Raw genomic sequence first — 20,390 nt, 5'->3', positions numbered from 1 at the left:
CAAGTAGAGCGCGCCACCTCAGATCGAGTGTGCCCACATAATAAAAACATACCTAATATGACATCCAAACAGAGAGAATAAGAAAGGAAGTCGCGCACCTGACAAAAACAGGGCAGTGGAGAGGCCAAAGAAATGTTCAGAAGCCAAGACCAGGTCAGTCCGATTCTTCTCATAATAACAATAGAGTAGGAAACAGAATGAGGGCAAAAGATAGGAGGGGGACAGTGGGAGGGTGGGTGAGGAAAGGACAGAAACAGACAACACAGATCTACTGTTAAGATGAGTACATCATTTTTGTATCGGATGTTGTCTAACTGGAAGTCCTTTATGGAAGGATATTCTTGAGCAGAGACCCTAAATCTAGAGTGAATAACCAACATACAACGTGAGATAAAGGTATGCACTTTATAGACCAGGTACCTGCTGCACAGAAATCAACTGGGACATTGGAGAGAAATGCTGTGGATGAGGCCACAGATCTGGTGGAATGAGCTGTTTTGGATGAAGACAGTGATAATCCCCTTTGTTGTTAAGCAAAGGAAATGCACTGTGACAGCCAGCATGATAGTGTAACCCTAGATATTTTGCTGTAGAGAATGAAATAAACTGATCAAAGTTTCTGACAGCCTTTGCCCTGTGTGCATAAAATGTAACTGTAGATGAAGATTTTGTAAATGCAAAGTGTACCCTGTAAATGCACCCTTGTTCAAAAAATTTGTAAAGAAGACTGAAAGATTTACAGACTGAATAACTGAAGATTAAGAAGCCAATTTCGGAAGGAAGGATGGGTTAGTTTTAAGATACACTCTCTCTATGAGAAAACAGGAATGGAGGTTTTGAGGATAGGGCATGTGGCTCAGAAATTCTTCTGGCAGAAGACTACACTGTACAACCTGCAATATGTATTACATTAAACATTATCCTCATATTAACTTAGAAGCATGCTGTACAACCTGCAATATGTACTACATTAAACATTATCCTCATATTAACTTAGGAATACACCGTACAACCTGCAATATGTATTACATTAAATGTTATCATCATATTAACTTAGGGTACACTGTACAACCTGCAATATGTACTACATTAAATGTTATCGTCATATTAACTTAGGAGTACACTGTACAACCTGCAATATGTACTACATTAAACGTTATCCTCATATTAACTTAGGAGTACACTGTACAACCTGCACTATGTACTACATTAAACATTATCCTCATATTAACTTAGGGTACACTGTACAACCTGCAATATGTATTACATTAAATGTTATCCTCATATTAACTTAGGAGTAAACTGTACAACCTGCAATATGTATTGCATTAAATGTTATCCTCATATTAACTTAGGAGCATGCTGTACAACCTGCAATATGTACTACATTAAACATTATCCTCATATTAACTTAGGAGTACACCGTACAACCTGCAATATGTATTACATTAAACATTATCCTCATATTAACTTAGGAGCATGCTGTACAACCTGCAATATGTACTACATTAAACGTTATCCTCATATTAACTTAGGAGTACACCGTACAACCTGCAATATGTATTACATTAAACATTATCCTCATATTAACTTAGGAGTACACCGTACAACCTGCAATATGTACTACATTAAACGTTATCCTCATATTAACTTAGGAGTACACCGTACAACCTGCAATATGTATTACATTAAACATTATCCTCATATTAACTTAGGAGTACACCGTACAACCTGCAATATGTACTACATTAAACGTTATCCTCATATTAACTTAGGAGCATGCTGTACAACCTGCACTATGTACTACATTAAACGTTATCCTCATATTAACTTAGGAGCATGCTGTACAACCTACAATATGTATTACATTAAACGTTATCCTCATATTTACTTCTGTATTCACTGGACCTGCAATTTTGTACGAAAAACGCCCACTCTGGAGCTGTACATGTATATATATATATATATATATATATATATATATATATATATATATATATATATATGTATACATACACACACACACACACACACATATATATATATATGGATATATATATCTATATATATATGTATATATATATTTTTTTTTTCTGATAAAGTTTTTGTTATTAAATAGAATGAAAGCCCTTAACAATATGCTGCTATTGCAGTCTTTTTTTTTGCTGCGTTTCTTAGTTTTTATTTGCTTTTTGGTAGTGAAACACTATTTTATCACTCCAGTTGTTGTGCATACATATATGTGTGTGTGCACACATTTATACCTAAATAAATTAACTTCAAATATGTGCAGCAATCGGGTAAAAGAAAACCTGTGAAAAAAACGACTGCATAGAAACCATGAAATAACTTTATTAATTAGTAATAAGCATGTATTTGAAAAACTGCTGATCACACTCACCAGAAATGAAACTACCGAGATAAATAATAAGCAGTTGGAGACTTTATAAGGGAAAAGTGGCTCTTCCCTTCCTTCAGAAAGTACGTGACACTTCTGTAAAGCCAAGTAGAGGAACGCAAACAACATTCCATGAAGGACAGCCTGCAAGACAAAATTATAACAGTCATGGGCACACTGATTTCAAAATCAAAAGATATGTTTAATGAACCACAGACCATAGTATATAACAAACACAGCCTGCATCCAGTACAGTTAGCCAGTATACTCACCATAAGAGTACACGTTAGGTCTGTACTGCTCAACCTCTGAGCATTAAATAACACAGCAGGGGGTCAGAAAGAGAAGGAGGACTTTTGACTTTTCATAACAGAAAGTCTCCACATACTACACTCGATTATATAGTTTGTGGTAGAAGAATTTGCATAAATCTTGTTTATTTAATAAGGTATGTATCTGTAAAAAAGTCCGGCAACATGAGGAACATCAGTACATCTAAGAGACGTTCTGGATTAAAATCATAGCGCTATGCCTAAATCATAGCATTTGAGAGGTATGGTAGGTTACTAACATTGCTGCTGCATAAATGAACAAATAGGAAACAGCTGATAGCAGTCTTCAGACCACCAGCTTGACTTCCTGTGGGGATGTGCAGAGATGTTTTCAGGATGCAATACCATTAAATAGAACCAAACTATGAAACAGAGGTCACTACATGCCTTACTCTGCTCTTCTTTTTGTAATGCAAAGAAGTAAAAAAGCTAGCATACCAACTCTTGGGCCCTTCAAGTCTAAAACAGCCAAAGTAAAAACGCACAGAATTATACGTTTTACAGGTAAATATAAGGTATATATTTACCAGTCAGTATACTATACCTCTAACTTACAGGAGCATTTTGCAAAATAAAAACAAAACACACACTGGATAGAAATGTGTAGAACGTCTTCAGCATGTAAACAATGTAAGTACTCTATTATCATTTTCCACCTAGTTTTGTACTATTGCTTCTATATACCTACTCTTTGATCTATGTATCATTTATGCTGTAATATTTCTGCTCTCTGAGCAGGGGTCTTGGCTGAAAAGGATGAATAGACCAGTTCACCAGTGAGGTTAACAAATAAAACAGATAAAACACATAAATAAAAACACACACGGAAAACAGCTAATTATATACTAACACAAAAATGTGCTGGACTAAGGGGATGAAGGGAGGGAACTGTACAACTCAAGTCATTTACTATTCATGGCAAGTGTGCTTACACAACTACACCACACACACAAGGATCACTACTGCAAGAATTTATTACAGGAATGAGAGAGCAATAAACATTACACCTTTGGCTCCCAGCAGTGGGTGAATGGTCTACAGAATGCTCTGCAGGACAAATGAAAAAAGCCTTCTCAAATGCAAGGCAAAACAATCCGTTTGGAATATTTGGAGCATATATCAACTGATGTCCAGGAAGAAGCCTCACACAGACTTTTTTGAGTAGATGAATTTTAAACATTGCTGCAGTGATAAGTGCTGACCTGGTGGGGTAAACCCTAAAGAAAGATAAAGCAATAATCCAACCAATTCAAAAAGGGTCTTCTTAGTAAGTGTCCAGCCTTCTTTTCCTTTCTTAAATGACAAAAGCAGGCCATCAGATGGTCTTAGTGCTTTAGTTCTCTTAGTAAAGTACTTTAGCTGTTTCTGCATATCCACAGTATACAAAGTACTTTTAACATTGCTTTTTTGTTAAGGAAAGAAAACAGGTACCAGGTGGATTGCTGAAAACAGAATTTCAGAGTATAAAGGAACAATCTGTTCTAAGCAACACCCTGTCACTGTGGAAGACTGCATGTTTTTTCCACACTAAGGTCTGCAGTTAATAAATGCTGTCTGAGGTGGCTACAGTAAGGAAAAGTGATTACCAAGAAAATATGTTTAAAGTCTAGTGAAAAGATACGCAAAAATTATGAAGAGTTACTTTACCATTTAAATTTCACATTGTGTCCTAGTTGATTCCTTTGAGACCGCAAATGAAGGAGCATCTTTTAGATCTTCTTTAAAGCAGTCTGACCGGCTATATTGGTGGATTGACAGGAAGATAAGGTAGAAATGCACTATAACTAACAAGTAGACCAAGATAACTATATACAAGGTAGGAGGACACTGCAGATCCTGAGGTACTGAACTGCTCGTTTGGATCCACCTTTGTATTTTTATAACAATGAGACAATCTGATCCATTTAGAGAGGTGTGATTTTATAAGTGATAGTCCTTTTTGCTTCTTTCAGAATGGACAGTAGCTTTGAAGCAACATAAAGAGGTTGTTTGGTATCAAACTGTGATCTGTCAATCACCCAGACCAAGAAACTTGGACTGGATATAGAACTTTGATTTCCTGTCAGATTAACAAGTTGCTGTAAATATGCAGGGTCTGTGCAAGGAGATATTAAAATAAGATCTTATTTGCCTTCTTTTACATTTAGTAGTAACTTGAAAAAAGGGCAAGTCCTAAGGATAGGTACTGCAAATCGAAAGTGGTTATAACTGAAATTCCTATGGAGGGCAGGGGGGGGGTATTAGAAAGTTTGAAAGAACTGTGAGCAGCATGTCCCGAGTCCAGCCAGTGGAAAGAGGGATTGGCTAACCATGACTTAATGCTGGAAAGACAGAAGAAAAAACAAGCAAAAAATTGTCATTCAGGTAGCAGGTTAAGAGATGCACTTTTGGACAACTCTGTTTTTCCATTAATAAAGAACTGTCTCTTGTCAACTTTTCAAGCATAGGAGACTAAGATTACTTTTCTTAAAGTATGCATGACAGAATTTTCCCGATTTAAAATTAAATAGCTTTTAGTGAAAATTCATTTGAACTGGCAAGTTTACCACAGCTAGTCTAAAAAAAAGGGAGAGAAGTGAGCACCTCCATATTTAAGACCTCTCTCTAATTATCTAACCCAGTGAATTCACTGACTGATTTGCTCACCTAGGGTTAAAAGTCCCTCAAACCTATTCATATCGCTTTGGCAAGAGCTGAAAGCCTGAAGTAGTGCTGACGTCCACAATGGCAGAATTGAGATTTTCTGCTTAGACTTCCCAATCTGGCCATGGACTGTAACTTCCACTTGATGTCTGCATCTGAAGGCACACAAGCACTTCCATTTACGCTGTCTAGTGAAAAATGCACTAATATCCAGGGACTCTGCTGCGGAGCTAGCAAATCTGATCAAGATCTATTCTCTGCCTCTTGCTTTCTCCCTCACTTGGCACAGTATGCATAACCATTATTTTCTTAGACCCCCTTAAAAGCAGTTAGGTCCACCACAGGACAACACATGCAGTTTCTGTATAAAAACTGCAAATGTTCATGGACCTTACAGAATCTGGCTGATTTTTATGAAGTAAGGTGGCTGTGAATCAGGTCAATGGATATGTTCAAAACAGAAAGTACAGAATGTATGGCAGGTGGATGGAATGCATTCAAATAACTGTGCAAAAACCTTCTTGGTCTTTGGTAGCTCAGATGAAGTAGCCTGGCGGAATCTTGATGAAAGTGATGCCTCACACCCCAAGTTAGTGCACAGACCATTGGAGAAATATTACAGTCTCTAAAAGGCCAGGATTTTTCATCCTTCTCAGAACTAGGATGGGAAGGAGAAGGAAGCCTTTTTCTCTTTTCTTTGGTACAGGGAATGGTAGAGAGTGAAGACTTGGACAGAGTTGCAGAAGCATGAGTTGCCTTTATTAACAAACCAAGGCTAAGTAATTTTGGGGCAAATATTTTAGTACTATTGTGCAACAGGAGAAAGCAGGATGATGGATGTCTGAGCTCATGTTAAAATGGTCAGGAGAGAAATGTGTGTCTTGTCTTCCGCAGTGATTCCTGGTCTCTCAGCATGCAGACTACAACATCTGGCAAAGCATCCAGCAAATCAGTGAAATAAATTTAGGTAGTCACTGCAGCAGAAGTGGGAACGAGTCCAAATACAGGTAATAAAATGGGTTCCCTGTAACTGAAGTTCAGGATGGGAGATTTTTTTCTTCAGTTTGGAAAGCACCAGAATAGGTTGTGTTTATTGTTACTGTGATGGAAAAGTACCCACTTACAGTACTGCTTCCTCTTCTGGGACCTTATGCTAAGGTAATGTTTTGGTAGGGAGAATGTGAGACAGCAAGTCGATTTTCATAAACAGAATGTGAACAAATATTAAATCAAGCATCTGGAATAGGAGTGGTCTCAACTGGTATAGTAGGACTGGTCCCCTTTATTCACCATTACGTACTTCTGTAGAACATTCAATGTGAGACCCATAGTTTTATACTTTATGAAAGGAGTGTAGCACTAAGTCCTGCAGCTTTACGACATGGGGAGTAGGTCTATTGAATCTGCATGTCACATGGTCATCCTGGTGTTAGACCTCACAGACGTCAGTCAAATCAAGTCTTTGTCAAGGATGTTGACAAACATGACACATTTTACAGTCAGTACAGTGTAATTAATATCAAAATGAACAATTTTTTTTGTTTCAAGCCATTTATCATTTTGTAATGTAGAAATATGGTTCACAATTTGAAATTAATTTTGTCATCTTTGACTTGCATAATTCATGAGAAGCTCTCTGAAAAGGGTTGTTTAGCTAAAACCACATAGACTTTTCTCCCCACAAGGCAATTTAGCTGCAAACTGAAGCTGTGGGTCCAGAAATTCAAGTTGTTCCTCACTGCAAATGGAACACCCAAGAAGTCTGAAAAGATACAGTGCGTCATGTTTCGGTAAGTTGCAAGGCAATAAGAAAGGAATACCCAAGAAGTACGAAAAGGTACAGTGCGTCATGTTTTGGTAAGTTGCAAGGCAATAAGAATGGAACACCCAAGAAGTATGAAAAGGTACAGTGCGTCATGTTTCGGTAAGTTGCAAGGCAATAAGAATGGAACACCCAAGAAGTATGAAAAGGTACAGTGCGTCATGTTTCGGTAAGTTTCAAGGAAATAAGAATGGAACACCCAAGAAGTATGAAAAGGTACAGTGCGTCATGTTTTGGTAAGTTGCAAGGCAGTAAGAATGGAATACCCAAGAAGTATGAAAAGGTACAGTGCGTCATGTTTCGGTAAGTTTCAAGGAAATAAGAATGGAACACCCAAGAAGTATGAAAAGGTACAGTGCGTCATGTTTCGGTAAGTTACAAGGCAATAAGAATGGAACACCCAAGAAGTATGAAAAGGTACAGTGCGTCATGTTTCGGTAAGTTGCAAGGCAATAAGAATGGAACACCCAAGAAGTATGAAAAGGTACAGTGCGTCATGTTTTGGTAAGTTGCAAGGCAATAAGAATGGAATACACAAGAAGTATGAAAAGGTACAGTGCGCGTCATGTTTCGGTAAGTTACAAGGCAATAAGAATGGAACACCCAAGAAGTATGAAAAGGTACAGTGCGTCATGTTTCGGTAAGTTGCAAGGCAGTAAGAATGGAATACCCAAGAAGTATGAAAAGGTACAGTGCGCCATGTTTCGGTAAGTTACAAGGCAATAAGAATGGAACACCCAAGAAGTATGAAAAGGTACAGTGCGTCATGTTTCGGTAAGTTGCAAGGCAATAAGAATGGAACACCCAAGAAGTATGAAAAGGTACAGTGCGTCATGTTTCGGTAAGTTGCAAGCCAATAAGAATGGAATACCCAAGAAGTATGAAAAGGTACAGTGCGTCATGTTTCGGTAAGTTGCAAGGCAATAAGTATTCAAGGCATTTAATATTTATAGTTTAAGAGGAGAAAAATGACAAAACAGCCATAATAAAAATACATTCAGGAATTACTGCATGCCAACAAAAAATAATCTGGCATTTGTTTCCCATTTATTATTTCCTATAAACAAAGTCTGAATGGAAACTGTAGATTATTATATTACCAAGGTAAATCCATCCATCCATCTACAGCCCCTATTCCCATTTTTGCACATGGGTTGGGGTGTCACTTCAACAGTGACAATCTTCTAGAGCCAAGGTTTATACCGCCTGGTGACTAGCCCTGCCGTGGTAGTTCTTCCACACCACACGCATACTTACGGCCAATTTAGTGTGTCCAATCCACCTAATGCATGTCTTTGGAATGTGGGAGGAAACCTAAGCGAACACAGGGAGGGCATGCATACTACACACAGAAGACACCTCAGCCAAGAATTGAACAGGAGAACCTCTTGCTGTGAGGTAAAGATTTCAGGTTAAATGAAGTGAATTTAGTGACTTGTATGATTCACTATTATACCATGACCCCCCCAAAACGTGCACGCTGATTGGCCAGCGTGCCCGTTGTAAATCGAGTTATACTAATGGAAAAAGGTCCGGTCGCCCGGACTTTTTTCCATTAGTATAACTCTTTTTTTAAAACACTGTCTCGCTATGTTAAACCCATTTAACATAGCGAGACAGTGTTTAAAAAAAAAGCAACGGAGAAAGCAAGATCTCCGTTGCTTTTTTTAGTGTCTCGCTATGTTAAATGAGTTTAACATAGCGAGACAGTTTTAAAATAAGCAACGGACATCTCTGTTGCTTATTTTAAAACTGTCTCGCTATGTTAAACTCATTTAACACAGCGAGACACTAAAAAAAAGCAACGGAGATCTTGCTTTCTCCGTTGCTTTTGCCCACAGCTCTGATGTACTGTGTAGGCGCGCAGTACATCAGAACTGCCGCGGATGCTAGACATCTGCGGAAGGGCAGCAAACAGGTATTATATTATGCCATTATTTAAGAAAAGTAATACTTTCTTTTCTTAAATAATGTCATGGTATAATAGCAATAACCCACTTCTGGTGTGTGTAATGCTAAATTTACCCACGGTTGGCTTTGTTTGGTCCCTCGGGCTTCGCCCTCGGGACCAAACCACGCCAACCGTGGGTAAATTTAGCGTGGGTTTTTGCTATAATAACAGATTAACTAGGCATAAGAAACAATCACACAAGCTGCAGGCTTTTAAAAGATCAGACGATATTCTAAAGCTCTGGATGTGTGCAGACCATGTAAAATTATAAACACACAAAGTAATTAACTAAATAAAGGAACATCTGATAAAATTCAAGTCAAACAATAACTTAAAAATGAATGCTGAAATGAAAACATTTAATTACAGTAAAAACAATGACTAAAAAAAAAACATAGCTACATATGAAATGGAGCACAATAGAAATGTAAGCCTTGTATACTGGGTGTGGTGAAACACAAGAGCTGTCCAGTATTTAATTAGTGCAGCCGAACCCATGTGTCAGAAATGATCACTCCACAGAGATATGTAAAAAAAAAAAAAAATATGGACATGCAAAAGAAGCTGCATGTGACTGAGACAAAATGAGAAAGATACAGTTATAGCCAATAGCTCTGGTTGGTACTATTCAAACACAAAGACTTAATCTTGTGAAGTAAGAAAGCAAACAGGCAGCACATCAAAATTCAAAATAATCAAATTAGTCAGAGGAGAATCTCATGATTAATATAACAAAGTGATGAATTTAAGCTAGACATCTGTCCAGAAGGTAGTACTTGTTAGAAAATGCTTTTAAATAATTAAAGCTGTGCAGGTTGTCAACATGTCTAGGGCATCAGCTAAAGCCATTGGTCAGAAGCTACTGACATTTATATAAAAAATAGATCCTCTTTCAAACAGCATCAAGTCAGGAAGGTACTTCACCTAACAGTTTGTTTTTTTTTTTTTGGTTTGTGAGAAGTCATACACAGTGAAATGCATTCACAGTGTACAAACACAGAGTACACATGTACAATTGCACATTTACAGTCACAGAGCCATGTCAAATACTGTACATAGTAACTACAAAGGCATCTTGCATGGCTATGCTGACTTATGTACAGACTTTGGAAGCATACCACAAAAATATCACAGTCAAATAAATCCATATTATATCTCAGTAATATATTCCCAAGAAAAGTACCAGTAGCTCTCCACAGTCAGCAGATGGCAAACTTCGAAAGCCTGTAAATAGTCACTGTTGTGAAAAAAAAAAAGTCATACTTCTACTGACTTATAATATCTACACTAACAGATTAAAAGAACACTAGTCAATCCTAAGTGAGAGACCAGCACTGGCAGAGTTTTTAGTAGAATCTAGAACAGAAGCTTCTGTTAAATAGGAATGGAATAACTGGTACAGCATACAAAATATTGCATGATAACTATATGAATCAATCAGAAGAGGTTAGAAAGGACTGGGTAGAGAAACTGGATATGCAATTCACAAAGAAACACTGGGGGGATATATGTATGTCTCCCAAATATGCAATAAACTCTAGAAGATTTAGGATCTCTACTTGGAAGTGTTTACATTGGTATCAGGCCAGCAAATGTTGGAGGTGTGATGGGGAAGAAAGAGGTAACTGGGAATATATTTTCTCTAAGTGTAATGAGTTGGCAGTCTCTGCAGACTGCTCTGTCAGAGATATTGCGTGAGCAAACTGGTGTAACTAAGGAAATGAGTTTTTGAGCTATGACACAGAATTGGAATTGCCTACAAATAGTAAGGCGTCTAATTAGGGTGGCTGCCAAACAAGCAATTACTAAAAAAATGGAAATCAAAGTCTAAACCAACTTTACTAGAAGTAGTGAATATAATAAAAGAGATAAACAATTGAAATGGGAATCTTTAAAAAATGGTAGGAGCAAATTACATACAAAAATGGGAATTGTGGGAATAATACATGCAGATAAGGAACAAGGTTAAAAGAAGGCAAGATTTGAATGAGCTATGTGATGTCTGACTGACAATGACTGGATAGATTACAAGTCATGTATAATGTTTGCAACTAAAATTATGTCAATATGGTTTGTGATGTATACTTTTTGTAACTATCATATCAATACTTTTTTTTTCCTTTTATATAAATGTATGATTGCCTATGTCATACGTGATAATTCAGTAAAAATGTTTTTTGTTTAAAAAAAAAAAACACTAGCCACTGACAGCAGTTGACATAGCAGTTTCAATATGCCAAATGCCATGTTCTTTTCTATATTAGATGCAGACTAGGGCTTTTGTCGAATACAACTAGATGAAAAAATAAAACCCAATCTGTGGAAGCCTGGTATGATTTTGAGAAGATGAAGGTTCATGAGTGTTTCACTTGGTATTTTGTCACCATCAGAAGCATTTCAAAGAGCATTGTCACATGCAACTGAAGGCTTAGAATATGTTGCAAATGCAACTGATGGTCTGCTAGTATGAGGCCAGTAAAATAGGAGCATGACAAGAAAGTCCTGCAGCTTTAGAACAGACTGACGTATACCATTTAAATGAAATGAGAGCAAATGTGAAATAAAAGTGAGCAATGATTATGAAGTATGTGGTCATGATCTAACATCAGAACGAATGAGAGAGACAGAGAATGTCACAGCAATGATGTAAATCTCAAAGTCAGATGACAAAGTGGTAATATTGAGATTACTGGAAATGATTCAGTATCTAGCAAGGTGTATACCTATCTTATCTTCTTACAAAAGTGCTGAAGCAACATATAGCCTGGGAGACATCGGCAAGAAAAAAGTTTTGAGATGCTCAAGAAATTATCATCAGAAACATCTGCACTGTAATGTGATGTAGACAAAGAAACTTATAATCGTGTAGGAGCTGTGATCTTTCAAAAAAAAAAAAAAAAAAAAAAAAAACAGATCACTTGGCTAGGAGTCAAAAGATTATACAAATGCACAGAAAGATACCCACAGACAGAGAAAGAATTATTAGTCTCAGTGTATGGATGTGAGAAATTCATGTTTATACATATGGCAAAGTACTACAATTACAAACAAATCATAAACACCTGCAAAGCATATTCTAAAAAGTCTTTGTATAAGGGGCCTCTGAGATTACAGAGCCTGTTGCTTAATGAGCAGAAGTATGACATGAAGGTGAAATAAACAATGAGAAAAGTACAGTTGTGTACACTTACCATAAATGTAGATGTTTGAGTATATTCACTGTTGCAGTCATCACATTTGGGTTATCCGCTTGACGTAGCCCTCAGTCGGCCTGATTATCAAAGTCTTGGGTCCTGCTTCAGTTGCTGTCTCATCTTTCATGACGTCAGGTAGTCAGGGGTATAAAGCATGAAGCCGACACCATTACATCAGTTTTTCTTGTCCCAGATGTCAGGTGCCCCCATAATGGGAAGCAATTATATATAAAAGGTTACACCTCCAACAAAAAAACAAATACACCAAAAAGCTTTAAGCATAGTAAGCAAGAATAGAGGTGTAGTCAATAGAGGTCAGGGGGTTGCAGGGAGGGTAACTAGGACTGCAACAGTGAATACACTCGAACATCTACATTTATGGTAAGTGTACACAACTGTACTATGTTCTTCGTGTTTCACTGTTGCGGTCATCACATTTGGGTAGATTCCCAAAGCTAAGGATGGGAGGAGGTAATTAGATAGCATTAGGACTAGCTATAAGGCCCTGCAAGACTGCAGTGGCAAAGCCAGCTCTGGATTTAGAGAAAATTGGCAAATGGTAATGCTTGGTGAAGGTATGTACAGAACTCCAGGTAACAGCTTCTAGGTTGTCCCTGGTAGGGACACATCTGAGAAAGGCTGTAGAGGTAGATGCAGCCCTGGTTGAATGTGGTCTTAATCCCCTGTGGGGTAAGTTTTCCATGGTGCTTATAGCAGAAATTAATGCAATGGCTTATTCATTTAGAAATGGATTGCTTTGAAATGGCCTTCCTCTCTTCCCCTGCAGCAAATGCAACCAGCAGCTGTTCAGAGTTCCTGAGAGGTTTAGTCCTTTCCAAATAAAATCTAAGTTGCCTGTGCACATCTAAGGAGTGCAGTATTCATTCCCCTTTGTTCTGTGGATTAGAAAAGAAGGTTGGCAAATGAATAGACTGATTAAGGGCCACAATGGATATCACCTTTGGCATGAAGGAGGGACTGGTCCTGAGGGACACCCTGTCCGCATGAAAAATGATGAAAGGCTCCACTGCCATGAGGGCCTGGAATATACACACCCTTCTTGCTGAAGTGAGGCATTAATTTTGATGGAGAGAAAGGAAAGTCCCTTGTGAAACATCTCAGTCAAGTATTGAAGAATCTGAGGTAAATTGGGCGCTGCTGGTCCCATCCCCTGAGTTTGGTTCCAGGAACAGAATCTTTTCCATTTTTCAGCATAGGATTTTCTAGTACTAGGCCTCCTTGCATCCAGAATGACATCCAACACTTGCTTACTGAGGGATGGTAACGGAGAGATCAGGTCATTAGCAAGGCTGCTAGGTTCAGGGTTTGAAGCTGTGGGTGCAGAATCTGGCCCACCTGCTGGGACAGCAGGGCAGTGGTCTGAGGCAGGTGCCATAGTGCCAGCAGTGACACACACTGCGAAAAAGGGGGTAGCAGTGTTGGCGTGGCCAGTCTGGCGCAATCAGTATTGTCCTTGGTTTATCCTGTTTGATTTTTAGCAGTATCTTGGAGAGGAGAGGCAGAGGGGGAAAGGCATAAACTGAAAGGTTTTTCCAGGTGAAGGACAGGGCATCCACTTTCCAAGCTTGTTTGTGGGGAGTCCTTGTGCAGAATTTTTCCAATTGGTAGTTCTGGGGGGAGGCAAACAGGTCTATATCTGGGCTCCCCCATTTGTTTCTCAACATGTTGAATATCTTTGGTTCCAGTTTCCACTCGTGTGTGTCCATGCGATTTCTGCTTAGTTCATCTGCCAGTGTATTTAGCTTTCCTGGCAGGAATTTAGCCTGTAGGTGCACTTGGTAGCTCAAGACCGTGTTCCACAGAGCCATGGCTGCTCTGCATAGAGGGTATGAGTGGGTTCCCCCCTGCTTGTTTATGTACCACATAACAGTGGTGTTGTCCGTCTTTACCATTAATTGCCCTGGAAGAATGTGGTCCTTGAAGGCTGAGAGAGCATTCTGTACAGCTAACATTTCTTTTTGATTGATATGCAGGTGCATTTGACTTGGGTTCCATTTGCCGTGAATGCACTTCCCTGTCAAGTTAGCCCCCCATGCATAGTCTGATGTGTCTGTTGTCAGGGTTTGGGCGGCAGGGGGTAGAGTGAATGGCAGTCCCTTGTTTTGGTGGCAGGCCTCTGCCCACCAAAGGAATTCTATTTGTAGACAAGGTATGATGGGAATCATTGCTTCTACATCCTGAGAATGTTGTCACCATAGGCTTTTTAGATACCATTGTAGTTTCCTCATATGCAGTCTTGCATATGGAATTTGAAGAATGCAGGAGGCCATGAACCCCAGGGCTTGCAGTATTTTCCTTGCAGATAGCTGGGTCTTTGTGGCCTGTAGTTTGAAGCAGGCTGTCAAATGAACTTGTTTCTTTGGCGTGAGGAAAGCCATCTGGGAAGTTGTGATCAAGCTTGCTCCCAGGAATACAATTTGTTGGCAGGGTACCAGATGTTATTTCTTTTAGCTTATGGTGTACCCCAGAGAAGTTATCAAGTTTTGTACAAAAGCCAGATGATTCAATAGTATGTCCTGGCTTTCTGCCTGAATTAGACAATCATCCAGGTATGGATGTATATGGATATTTATTTGCCTGCAAAATGCAATGACTGGAGCTAGGCACTTTGCGAATACCCTGGGCGCAGTAGATAAGCCAAAGGGCAGTGCAGAGAACTGATAGTGCATGTAGCCTGATTTGAAGTGTAGGTATCTTCTGCAAGATTCCCTTATTGGGATGTGCAGGTAGGCTTCCTTTAAATCCAGTGTTGCCAATCAGGCATCCTTGCCTAGCATAGGAAGCAGCTGGAGAAGAGTTAGCATCTTGAATTTTGGGATCACCAAAAATGTGTTTAGGATAGAGAGGTCCAGGATAGGACGCCAGGAGTTGTCTTTTCTGGGGACCAGGAAAATCTTGAGTAGAAACCTTGTCCCCTTTCCTCTTCTGGAACAGGTTGAATAGCCCTGATACTTAAGAGAGAGAATTTGCTTTTGAGCCTCTGTCCACTGATTTGGGGGTAGATCTGGCCAACCATTTCTGGTTTGTAAGGTGTGGAAGTGGAATCTGTATCTTTGGGAAACTATATTTAAAACCCATTTGTCCTGGGTAATGAGTTCCCAATTTTTTGCCTGCAGGGCAATCTTTCCCCCTAAAGGAACAGTCAGTTGTGCAGGGCTTGGAAGATTTAAAGTTAAGTCATTGAGACAGTTTACAATAGGGGGAGTCTTACCACTCCCTGCTTTGGAAGTGGGAGCCCCCCACTGCTTAGTCCTGTGAGTACCTTGGGACTGAAGTCTGGGTGTTCTGCTGGTTCTGGGTTTGGACTGAGAAGGCCTGGAAGAGGCAGGAAAGGACCAATTTTTAGAGGGCCAATGCCTACTAAATCTGGGAGGCTGTACTTGCAGGAAATCTTTAACAGTTTGCATAGATTTAGCTTTTTCCTCCATCTTTTTAAGTACTTCTTCTGCTTTGTTGCCAAACAGGTGGTCTTGGTTTAAGGGAGCATCCAGCAATTTAGCTTTAACATGATCTGGCAAAGATTGCTCCTTAAGTCAAGCATGCCTTCTAAGTACAGACCCAGTGACAGCAGCCCAGCAAGATGCCTCGAGTGAATCAAAACCACATTGCAAAGTATGTTTCCCAACTTGTTTAGCAGAATGCATTAAATCCTGTAAATCTCTATTTTCAGCACAGTCAGGAATCAACATCATTTTCTGTTTAAGCAATCCAGCAATATGCTGTTGATACTTTAACATATGAAACTGGAAGTTTAAGGCCCTAATGGCCAAGGTTGCAGAAGTGTATATATTCTTATCCCATCTACCCAGCACCCTGGAATCTCTATTAGAGGGGGTGGGATTTTTGGCAGTAGTAGCCTTAATGCCCTTGGGTCCCTGTGAAATGGTCTCAGGATCCGCAGTAGGATTTTTAAAGAGGAACTTGTGAGAGCCAGGAACCCTGTAATATCTATCAGGTTTTCTGGGAGCAGGAGGTAAAGAGTCAGGGGCCAAGCTGGATTCCGAGAAGGCATCACCAACAATGTCCAGTACAGAGGGGATAGCTAAAGGCCTGTGTTGGGGCAGGAGTAAGAAATCCTTAAGCCTCTTTTCAGAGTCAGAGTAATCCTGGCTTTCCCAGCGAAAATGCTCCCTAAGAGTATGCAATGTTCGCCAAAAGTGAAATCCTTTAGAGGGGAAGTAGTGGGAATAGAGTCCTCTGCATCAGAATTCTCATAGGTAGATAAGGGTAAATCCTGGTCATCAGAGGAAACAAAAATTTCAGAGTCCTGATCAGAAGAATCATAAGGAAACTCAGTCCTAGGTCTCTTAGAGGGGGAAGGGTGGCTTCCCCTGATTAGAGTAATAAGGTCTTCAGCCATTCTTATCATTTGTTTTTTAGGCATAGAGGCCTGACCATGTGGTCTGGGCGTCGGTTTTCTAGGCATGGATCAAATTTTAGACCTTGAAGAAGAAGATGGCGTCAGTATAATATGCAAGTCAGTAGGCCTGAATACACCCTCAGAAGCCGGTGCTTGCACAGCGGCTCCGGAACCATCCAAGGTAGAGACATCCGCAGGTTCCACAGCTGAAGCATCTCGCGGCATACCAGACCCCGAATGGGTCTTAGTACAGGCCTGCGAATATGAAGTAGCGGGTATCAAGGGCTGCGAAAACGCCTCACTGAGTACAGGCGAACTGGCGACTAGCTTAGAAGCGTCGTCGGCAGCTTTGGACCTATACTGTTTGTCTCTGTCTTTATCTTTGAGTTTTTTCAGAATGTTGGTAGTCGGGTGGCTTACTGAAGCCATATCTGGATAATTGAACTGAGTACCAAAATATTTAGAAGCGTAAATAAACCGACGACGAATAGTTTGTTGCTTAAATAAGGCACAAAACCGACAGCGAGGTACATCGTGGTCAGGGCCTAAGCAAGGAATGCAGTATGAATGAAAATCTTTATGAGGTATTTGCTTTCCACAAGAAATGCAGTTATTAACTTTTACTGACATCGGTTTAGAGCAAGAAAAAGTTTCCCCAATGGGGTACTTAGCTTACTTGAAGACTTCGGTTCTGAAACTCGAAAACGAAAATTTCAGGAGTCGGCTGACCGGCCCTTGCAAACTGCTTCTGCTTTGGGCACCACAAGGCAAGAAAGACTGATGTAATGGCATCGACTGCATGCTTTATACCCCTGACTACCTGACATCATGGAAGATGAGACAGCAACCGACGCAGGACCCAAGACTTTGATAATCAGGCCAACGGAGGGCTACTGCAAGCAGATAACCCAAATGTGATGACTGCAGCAGTGAAACATGAAGAACATCTACAAATAGCATGCTTACTACATTAGAATGAAAAGTTATTTTAAAGTACAGTTTTGTACCTACCATAAATGTAGATGTTCGAGTGTAAACACTGCTGCAGTCATTACACTTGGGTTATCCTGCCATCAGGCGGTTCTCCAGTCAGCCTGAGTTCCAAAGTCTTGGTCCGGCATCGGTTGCTGTCGCCTCTTGCCTGACGTCAGTGCGACAGGGGTATATAAGATGCAGCCGATGCCATTTTCTTCAGTTTTTCTTGCCCCAGATGTCAGGTGCCCCCAAATAGGTAGGCAAATCAAATTGCTAGTAAAATGTACAAAAGAAAGGCAAACAACCATTTTTAATTACCAGCAAATACTCCCCATAGGTAGTAAAGGGTAGATGACCTAGGTATGTACCAGAAAGTAAGAGGGGAAGGAGGGAGGGTAACCTGGACTGCAGCATTGTTTACACTCGAACATCTACATTTATGGTAGGTACAAAACCATACTATGTTCATCGTGTTACACTGGTGCAGTCATTACACTTGGGTGGAATCCCAAAGGTGAGGTAGGGAGGCTGGATCTATAAGGCATTAGGGGTGGCTATAAGGCCCTGCAGCACAGCAGTGGCGAAGCCAGCTCTGGATTTGGAATATAAAGGCAAATGGTAATGTTTGGTGAAGGTATGCACAGAACTCCATGTTGCTGCTTCCAAAATATCCTTGGTAGGCACTCCTCTGAGGTAGGCAGTTGAAGTGGCTGCTGCCTTGGTGGAGTGAGATCTAATGCTGCTAGGTACAGGTTTCCCATGGTGGGTATAGCAAAAACATATACAGTGTGCTATCCATTTTGAAATAGTCTGCTTTGAAATGGCTTTTCCCTGTGCTCTTGCAGCGTATGCTACCAATAATTGCTCAGATTTTCTGAAAGCTTTGGTTTTGTCCAAGTAGAAGTGTAACTGCCTGTGAATGTCCAAAGAATGTAGCAGTCTCTCCCTTTTGTTCTGTGGTTTTGGATAAAAAGTTGGCAAGTGAATAGTTTGGTTTAGAGCCACACTTGATACCACCTTTGGCATAAACGTAGGGTTAGTTCTTAAGGACACCCTGTCCTGGTGGAAGATGAGGAAAGGTTCCACTGCCATTAGTGCCTGTAATTCTGAAACTCTTTGTGCTGATGTTATTGCCAGTAGCAGAGCAGTCTTCCAAGAGATGTATTTTAATTCTGCTGTGTTAGCTGGCTCAAAAGGAGGTAAAGTTAATTTTTCCAAAACAAAGTTGAGGTCCCAAGTTGGTGTAGGTTCTCTATGGGACAGTCTCACGTTTTTAGCCCCTCTGAGGTACTGTTTGAGCAAAGGATTAGAAAAAATTGGTGGATCCGTGTTGTAATGAGCAGAAATGGCTGAGGCGTGGATCTTGATGGATGAGAAGGAGAGGCCCTTGTCCAGCATCTCAGTTAAGTATTGAAGTATCTGAGGAATGTTTGGGACAAGAGGGTCAAGGCTGTGCGTTTGGTTCCAGGCACAGAATATCTTCCATTTATCCGAGTATGCTTTCCTGGTGCTAGGCCTTCTGGCCTCCAGAATGACATCCATAACAGCTTTGGAGAGAGGCAATGCTTGCTTGTCTAAGGAATTTTCCATGCAGCTAGATTTAAGGTCTTTAGCTGGCTGTGAAGTATCTGATTGTTGTGCTGTGTCAACAACTGTGGGATTTGAGGCAAAATCCAGGGTGGTTCTTGTGCTAAGTTCTTTAAGATTGGGTACCAGTGCTGGCGTGGCCAATCTGGTGCAATCAGGATCATCTTTGGCTCTTCCTGCCAGGCTTTTAGGAGTACCTTTGGAAGGAGAGGTAAAGGAGGGAAAGCGTATACTTGTAGTTTTTTCCAGCTGAATGAAAGGGCATCCACTTTCCATGCTTGTGGATGGTAGCTCCTTGTGCAGAATTTCTGTAATTGGCAGTTCATTGGGGATGCAAACAGATCTATGTCCGGTCTCCACCATTTTTGTGTTATCATTCTGAATATTTGTGGGCTTAATTCCCATTCGTGGGGATCCATGATGTTTCTGCTTAGGTCGTCTGCCAGTGTGTTTTTCTCTCCTGGCAGGAATTGTGCTTGCAGATTAACTTGATAGTTTAAAGCTGTGTTCCACAAGGTCATGGCTTGTCTGCAGAGAGGGTAGGAGTGTGTGCCCCCTTGCTTGTTTATGTACTACATAACTGTGGTGTTGTCTGTCTTTAGTAGTAATTGTCCTGGATGCAGCAGATCCTTGAAAGATATAATTGCATTTTCTACAGCTAGCATCCCTTTTTGATTGATGTAGAGATGTCTTTGCTCTGTGGGCCACTCGCCCTGAATACATTTTCCTGCCATGTGTGCTCCCCAGGCGAAATCTGATGCATCTGTTGTCAGTGTCTGCCTGGCTGTGGGTTGAGTAAAAGGCTGTCCCTTGTTGAGGTGACAAGCTTGAGCCCACCATCAAAACTCCTGTTGAAGGTAAGGAATTAGTGGTATAACTGTTTCCAAACTTTGACAGTGTTGAGACCATACACTCTTTAGGTGCCATTGTAGTTTCCTCATATGCAGTCTGGCATATGGAATTAGTAGTATGCAAGATGCCATGTAGCCCAAGGCCTGCAGAATTTTTCTTGCAGGGAATTGGGTCTTTGTTGCCATTAAATGAAAGTATTGAGTCAGTTGTCCTTGCTTGTCTGGCGTGAGATAAGCCATCTGGGCCGTTGTGTTC

General features: G+C 40.2%; 1 protein-coding gene across 1 annotated transcript in view; it reads right to left on the bottom strand.

Annotated features, from left to right (window-relative positions):
- CASD1 (CAS1 domain containing 1) overlaps window positions 1–20,390 on the bottom strand; it is a 1,910,820-nt gene that overhangs the window by 214,708 nt on the left and 1,675,722 nt on the right. Inside the window, exon 15 of the mRNA XM_044065969.1 lies at window positions 2,402–2,542. Within this exon, the coding sequence (XP_043921904.1) occupies window positions 2,402–2,542 (141 nt within the window). The remainder of the gene's footprint in view (window positions 1–2,401; window positions 2,543–20,390) is intronic.

Source organism: Protopterus annectens, chromosome 3.part0 (genome assembly GCF_019279795.1).
Source record: "Protopterus annectens isolate FY-2018-M chromosome 3.part0, PAN1.0, whole genome shotgun sequence".
NCBI lineage: Eukaryota > Metazoa > Chordata > Ceratodontiformes > Protopteridae > Protopterus > Protopterus annectens.
This window is presented reverse-complemented; position numbering and strand designations above follow the sequence as displayed.